This window comes from Lolium rigidum, chromosome 7 (genome assembly GCF_022539505.1).
Source record: "Lolium rigidum isolate FL_2022 chromosome 7, APGP_CSIRO_Lrig_0.1, whole genome shotgun sequence".
Lineage (NCBI taxonomy): Eukaryota > Viridiplantae > Streptophyta > Magnoliopsida > Poales > Poaceae > Lolium > Lolium rigidum.
Window position 1 is genome coordinate 319,598,581 of NC_061514.1, and position 7,921 is coordinate 319,606,501.

General features: G+C 45.9%; 1 protein-coding gene across 1 annotated transcript; it reads left to right on the top strand.

Annotated features, from left to right (window-relative positions):
- Nucleotides 1-210: 210 nt before the first annotated feature.
- LOC124675085 (probable GTP-binding protein OBGC1, chloroplastic) lies at nt 211-4,484 on the top strand. The gene is made up of 6 exons (XM_047211156.1): nt 211-1,539; nt 2,466-2,739; nt 2,915-3,206; nt 3,410-3,569; nt 3,803-3,911; nt 4,011-4,484. The coding sequence occupies exons 1-6, from the start codon at nt 212-214 to the stop codon at nt 4,104-4,106; spliced, it is 2,259 nt and encodes a 752-aa protein (XP_047067112.1). The 5' UTR covers nt 211; the 3' UTR covers nt 4,107-4,484.
- Nucleotides 4,485-7,921: the final 3,437 nt, after the last annotated feature.

Here is a 7,921-nt window from a genome sequence, read left to right on the forward strand (position 1 = left end):
GTAGTATTTTACATTTTGCACCGCCACAGAGGCACTTCGAAACAAACTAATTTAGGTAATCAGCCGTACGATTTCGAGACCGACGGCTCAGATCACACCAAGGGCCAAACACAGCACGCGTGTCCAATCCAAAGCTGCATTCCTTATCCGCTCCACTGAAGGAAGAAGGAAAAAAAAAAACCAAAAATCTCAGCTCGAACGGCTGCAGAAAATGGCGCCGGCCACCGTCGCCGCGGCCTTCCCCTTCCGCCTCTTCAGCGCCGAGGCCGCTCGTCGGAGCACGAAGGGCGCCCGGGGGAAGCGGAGCTCCGCCAGGCCCGTCAAGTCCCCTCCCCTTCCTCCGGCCCCGTCGTCCGCCGCTGTCATCGGCCGCGGAGCGACCACCTTCACCCGCCTCCCTCTCCGGGAGGCCGCCCCCGAATCCTCGGAGGTCACCCTCGAGCGGTTCCCCACCGCACCAGGGGACCCCGGGCGCAGAGCCCCCGCATTGCCGCGCGGGACCGTCCGGCGGTTGGGCGTGGAGGAGGACGAGGAGGATGATGAAGAGGTGGACTTCGGCAGCCGCGGGGCTACCGCTGTGCATCGTCTCCCTCTTCGAGACGCGCCAGTCGGTAGCGGGCGTGCCCCCATTGGACAATTCGATGCGCGCGCGGCCAGGAAGAGCCTTAATGGTCGCGCCATTTCGCGTCAAATGGTCGAACACCTTGAGGACGACGAGGAGGAGGAGGAAGAGGAGTTCGTCGTCACCCGCTTGGACATCTTCGAGGGCGGTAAGGGAAGGAAAGCCCGGGCAGTTCCACCCGAGGAGACCGGCGAGGAAGGTGGCGCCGTGGTGTTCGACCCAGACTATGGCGTCGACAGCGACGACGAGGAGGAGGAGGAGGAATTTGGCACCGCAGCAATCGGCACTGCAGAATTCGATGAGCTGGAGTACGACGGGGAGGACGACGATGAAGCAGAAGTCTTGGTGTATCACCCAGATGATGAGGATGAAGAGGAGGAGGAGGAGGAGGTCGGTGTGTTTGAGGGCAGCTTCCAGGACGATGGCGGCGAGGAAGGGGAGGTGAAGGAGAAGGGTGTGCCAGCCGTGATGCGGTGCTTCGACACGGCCAGGATATACGCCAAGGCCGGCGACGGCGGCAACGGCGTGGTGGCCTTCCGGCGAGAGAAGTATGTGCCGCACGGTGGGCCATCAGGCGGCGACGGTGGCCGCGGGGGCAACGTCTATGTGGAGGTGGATGGGGACATGAATTCACTGCTGCCATTCCGCAAGTCACTGCACTACCGTGCCGGGCGTGGCTCGCACGGCCAGGGGTCACAGATGGCCGGGGCCAAGGGCGAGGATGTCGTGGTCAAGGTGCCGCCGGGAACGATGGTCCGGTCGGCCGCTGGCGATATAGAGCTCCTCGAGCTGATGAAGCCTGGGCAACGAGCATTGCTGCTCCCTGGTGGCCGTGGCGGCCGCGGCAATGCGGCATTCAAGACGGGGACAAACAAGGTGCCCAGGATTGCAGAGAAGGGGGAGAAAGGTCCTGAAATGTATGTTATGTCTACTTCAAAAGATTTTTTATGCTTCATTTTTTATTTGATTACCTTTGCAATTCCTGACAAATGATTAAATAACTTCTGCAATTGCCAATCCAGGCATTAGAGTAGAGAGGCTAGATTAGGAAGAAAATATTGTTGTTAGCCAAACCATGAGGTTGATGAATCCAGTGTTAGTCAAAACGTGGTTTCAGTTGCTTTTAGAAATAGCCTAACCAATTGCCAATTATTAAACGGCCACGCATATAATGAGGCTATATCAGTGTTCAGTCCATAGTTCCCCAAGATCCCAATGTCTGGTGCTGGCACCTGGGCATCTTGTGTACAGTTTCAATAGCCAATCCAGGCACCCAGGCTACTCACAGTTTCATTTGCCTGTCCTTTGCTGACAATGAGCTGATGACCCGGTCACTAAGGTGTACCCAGAGCTTGGGGTACCTGGCTTCTAGCAATGGCACTTAAAAGAACAAACAATCTGATGTCAATCAACTACATTTATATGATACTTTTGTTGTTGTTAAAGAATCCACTCGCACGATAACCATGGGCTAAATATGGTATTATCCGAAACACTCAGAAATTGGACAGATATTTCGTGGGTGAACTTATATCTGATGGCACCACAGTTGAATTATCGCGTGTTTTGCATATGATGTTTGATGGGGAAAAGGAAATTTTCTTCCATTATACAAATTTCGTCTAGTGTACAAAATCCGCATTGAAGATTGAAGGTCATTGCAGTGAATGGATAACTTCAATCTTAGTTATACTCATGATTAAAACCTGAATCTTGAGTTCACTTATTTCGATTATGTCAAAATTTGATATTCCTCTGCTGCTTTGATAGTTGGATTTTGTGATAATTTATAGGGATCTAATCTACCTTTACTTTTGCTAACATTCCGTCTTATGGCTGGCAGGTGGCTGGATTTGGAGCTAAAGTTGGTTGCTGATGTGGGAATTGTAGGAGCTCCAAATGCTGGAAAGAGCACTCTGTTGAGCGTTATTAGTGCTGCCAAGCCAACTATAGCGAACTACCCTTTCACAACATTGCTACCAAATCTTGGAGTAGTCTCATTAGATTTTGATGCTACAATGGTAGTTGCAGACCTTCCTGGCTTGCTAGAAGGTGCTCATCGTGGATATGGTTTGGGCCATGAGTTTTTAAGGCATAGTGAGAGATGTTCGGTCTTGGTATGTTTCTTTTTTTCCTTGGCTTCTCACTGACTGATACATATTTGTGTCCATTTTTTATTTATGTTATTGTTATAAAATATTTCTTAAGGTAAGGTTTTTTTATTTGGGAATATTTGAGATTGGAAATCTATGTATGGCTTTCTGACTATTGTTTCTGTGTTTGTGATCTTAGGTGCATGTTGTTGATGGTTCAGGGCAACAACCAGAATACGAGTATGAGGCTGTTCGTTTGGAACTGGAATTATTTAGCCCAACTTTGGTTGACAAACCTTATATAGTGGTGTACAATAAGATGGATCTTCCAGAGGCTTCCGAGAGATGGAACACGTTCCAGGAAAAACTACAAGCTCAAGGTACTGAGCCGTATTGCATTAGTGCAATAAACAGGCAAGGAACGCAAGATGTTGTTTATGCTGTCTACAAGGTTCTACAGAAAGAGAGGCAAAGGGTGAAAGAAACAGAAGGTGCTTATATACCCTATATTTTCTGGTTGACAAATTATAGTAGTCGCCAAGAGCTCTTAGTCAAGTCGGGAAATGCATTTTAAATGTCCCTACTGATTTTCAATAATCAATTGATTGCATATGTGTTAATTTACATTGTCATGGTTTACACATAATTAGTTTCCCATTTTTGATATATTTCTTGATACTGCATGTTTTTGCAGAATGGAATGACACTCAAAATCTGAATCACGTGGCTGATGCAATAAAAAGGGAAAGGAGTTCTGCGATGAATGATTTTGAGATTATTCATGACAAGAGCACAAATACATGGAATGTTGTTGGAGCTGGAATTGAACGATTTGTCCAGATGACTAATTGGGAGTAAGTAGTTTATTATGCAGTCCACCTATGTCTCTTATCTTCCCAACCTCTGTTATTTCAAGCTCATTCTAAACTGTTTATCCATGCAAATAAACTTGTTGCACTACGGAAACATTGCAGTTTGCTGATCCAGGTTGGACAGTAGTCTCCCATATTGATAAGACCTCATTTTAACACTGAATATTATTTTGTTGATGATCACAACTTATAACTAACCTCTCCTCCTGATGCAGCTATACGGAATCCTTGAAAAGATTTCAGCAGGTTTTAGAGGCATGTGGTGTCAACAAAACTCTTGTCAAACTTGGAGTCAAAGAGGGTGACAGGGTAGTTGTCGGTGAGGTATGTGCGCGTGTGTCTTAAGCAAGACACAATCAGTTACTGAAATTGAGATAACATAAATATATTTATCAGATGTAATAAGGTCTGTTTTTTCTGCAGATGGAAGTGTTTTGGAACGAAGAGCCCAAAAGGGCCGCGTCGAAGACGATGAACTCAAGAGACGACGATGCTGTCAGATGGCCTAAGTTCAGTTAGATAAAGCAATAATCCTCCACAGCGGAAACATTGGCAAGTTTTGATGGGAATATCGTGAGCGTCAGGTTCCTCCGGTGCACCACTGTGCCATCTCTGCAGGTCGTGCAGAACCCACTTGCAGATGGGTTTCCTTAGACACTGGGCACCCAGGGAAGAGCTACAAAATGAAAGTACTGGCCATGGTTCGGATCGACTCATGGTTCTAATGGATATAGTTGTAGATTTCAAAAAGAAAAGATGGATAATTTTGCAGACCAGAGTTCTTTATTGGGTAGCAGCTGCTTCTGTTTCGTTGCTCCATGCTATACTGTACTTGTAACATTGGGTAATCCCACCTCCAATAATAGAGTTCTATGAGCTGTGATTATTTTCTTGCAAGTGAGGTTGTTGTTGACTGTTGTTTCTATCTTTCTGAAAACTGAAACCTGAAGGGCATTCTTTTCATCATAATTGAACATATCAAGACATGTAAATGGCAAGCAAATTCGGCTGCAAGGCGACCGGTTTACCAGTTCTATTAGAAATGAAGACTGTTCTTTGTTTCATGTTTATAGTGCCGCCGTACAGGGGCCAGATCTAGGCGGCCTGATGTTTATCTTGTGCTGATCTGCAAGAGAAGGTACCAGCAGAGAAACAGGCAACCAGCAGAGAGGTTGCCATGGGACGCACGACTCACCTGAGCTAGGTAGGAAGGTACCTAGCACCGGGTCTTTGCAAAAACTGAACAAGGAGATTCAGTGGAACACTAAGGTGTCGTCTGCTTCTGCGGATGCTCGCCGACGGCGAGGAGCAGTAGCGCGGACGGTTCACCGGAGTTAGCAAAGGAGCTCTCGGTTCTGTTGATGTAAGCGTCTGCAGCCGGCAGGGGATATGGTCGGGACTCCGGATGTGGGTGCTGGATTATTTCCCAACTGGCCAACTGCACAGTGACGTTAGTCTGCGTTACGTAATGATGATGACTGATACTTTGAGATTCGGGCATTCTTTTTTGCCGGAAAGCATCCCAACCGTACGTCTAGTCATCAAAGCCCGCAGCCGATCGATCGTCCTGCGAACATTGCAGCAAGAACTAGGGTTCAGCCAAAAAATTCTCACCGCTCGTCACTTCACCGGATCATCGATGCCGTGCGGCGCGTGCGGCTGCGCGTGCAGCGAGGCGCACAGGGAGGAGGCGGAGGCGGAGGCGCCGCTGCTGACGACCGACGTCGTCACGTCGAGACGGGACCCGGCCACATCACGGCGACGGCACCGGATGCCGAGGTCGACGAGCCGACGGACGCCGAGATGGATAAGTCTGACATGATCTTCTGCTGCATTGTCCGGGTGCGTATTTATGTAATGCGTTAATGTATATAGCTAGGGCCGGCCGGTCAACTTACATTGGATATATACTGAGTGTGCCATACATTCCTCTGTTCAGTATACACATGATTACTCCTTAAAATTGTTTGTCTGCTGTGCGGTTTGCAGGGGTTGCTGGCCTTACTGTGGCTGTATTTCGTCGATTTGTTGAGAAGAAACCTCCCTGCCGACGGCGAGTACTATCATAATGTATTTTGTGTCGTTGCCCCGGCGGCAATAGTGGGTATGGTCTTGTGTGAGATCTGCGTCAACATCCCACCCCCGTCTGATGTCGCTCGTGAAAGAGTTTCAAGTTGAACTATTCTTTCATCTTCTTGAAGCAAACTGAAATTTACACCAAGAACCACATGTATTTCGGTCAACCTTGCTCGAAAATATTTTGTAATGTTATGCTCGCTACGATTTTTTTTTACCTTTGTGAGTCATGTCAAAGTGTTTGATCACTATGAGTAACACGCTAATTATTTCTGTGTTGGAGTACTATTTTTCCTTAATTACCATTTTAATAATAAATTTTAATTGTTGTCGAAGATGGCCTCTCATCTATGCCTGTTTAACTTGATTCTCCTAGTAATCTTACCTTTGTGTTCAAACACTAACTTTGATTCTACAATACCAATGAGTATGAGATGTATCACGATGATGACTAAGATAGGGTTGACAAGAAATAGGAACATCGGAAAAAGGCCAAAGATATGCATCACAATGATGACTAAGATAAACTCATGATCATGGCATGGCATGCATTGCATGGCATTCTACACTACAAAATATAAGACCAATGCAAGTGTAATCAACTTAATCGGACCTCTGATGTGTAAAGCATAGCATTTTGAATATTTCCATGATGACTGACGAGATGGAAAACCTTGGTTTAATTCTTTATTAACGACACACTGAATCTTACATTTAATGAATGGAAATGTAGAGGGTTTTTAATGGACATTTTGATATATACATATTTTTACTTAAGATGAATTTTCTATGTACTTTGCAAGATTTAATATAGCTGAAATGGCTCTTCAAATAGATAGAAGATTTTACTTTTCCCACACAGGTTGGCTAGCCTTTTTTTTTACGTTGAAATGAAATTCCATTAATCATATTGCATGTTCGAGGAGCAAAGCAGAAATCATAGGATGGAAAGGAAGCGGTATACGCTTGCTTCGGATTTCCTTCAGGATTACACCAATGGACGGTAGTTCCTCCTTGAATGTTTTCAGAGCTATTACCAAAGTCTAAGAATCAGACTAAAAAATAACCCGGTTCAAACCAAGCGCAGCTGCTCCTTCCGATGGTGCTACACACGCTTCCTCCTCCGCTTGGAGGCCATGGCGTAGGTTCTGCAGTCTGCCCACTGCAGCCGCCACAAAATCCCTTGTGTTAGAACGAGCAATGAATCCCCGTGCACACCACAGCCAGACTCCTTCAGGAACACTACGTCGAAGTTCACTTTGACCTGATCATTCCACTACAAGTGACATTGGTGCGAGTGAGCTATTGAAAAAATCTCTTGTGTCAGAACGAGCCACAAACACCTGCTCGTGCCAGCTGCATTCGTGGGAACAACTTGCAAAGGTGAGACACAAACTGCTGAAAGTCCAATTGCCGTCGCTGGATAATGTGGCAAACTTCCTCCGTCATGAGACCCTTTCCTTCCACATTCAAATTATATTACGAGTGGTCATCAATTCCATAGCAGGATCAAAATGGTGGCCTGTTGTTTGCTTGGAAGAGACCAGACGATCAGATCAAATATTCTCGTGGCATTTGGTGATGAGAGAAGTAGTGATGAGGGGAGGATATCTAATACTCCTGTTATTGCACCACTTCCATATATTCTGAAGTTTGAATCATTTTGCGTTGAAGTAGCTCCTAAAGATGGCCTAATTTCATAACACCTTCAATGCTATTTCGGTTTGGCCCCAAAGGCATGATTAAGGTTTAGCTTTGGGTCCTATTTGTATTTTAGTCGAGTCGTGTTTTATTTTGTAGTTTGGGTGATTCTGATCAATTTCAATGCGAGGAGTTGTAGAGCATTCATTAATTTGGTCTATCTCTGATTGAATCCAACATTATCGTGCCATTTGAATTCTAGCACAGTAGAAGAAAATAAATTTACTAGCACACATATGATCATAGAAACCTCAATAGTTTATTGAATCAGATGGGCACGCACTTTTTTAGTCCCAGGGGCAACTCACAGCTTTTTAATGCAAGGTAAAATAGAGAATAGAAGAGATGTCCAACTACAGAATTATCTCTGAGATTAACCCAGGTGCCAGCATTTACAAAGAGCTCAGTCTGTCATTTGCACACCTATCTTGGCAAGTAAATCAGCTTCCAATAATTAAAAAGAGTTCAGTCATTGGCAAGGCCATAACGATCGCAGCAAACAGGCTAAACCATGTATCTCCATCCGTGTATTTGATCGCATATTTTCTCATGGAGTA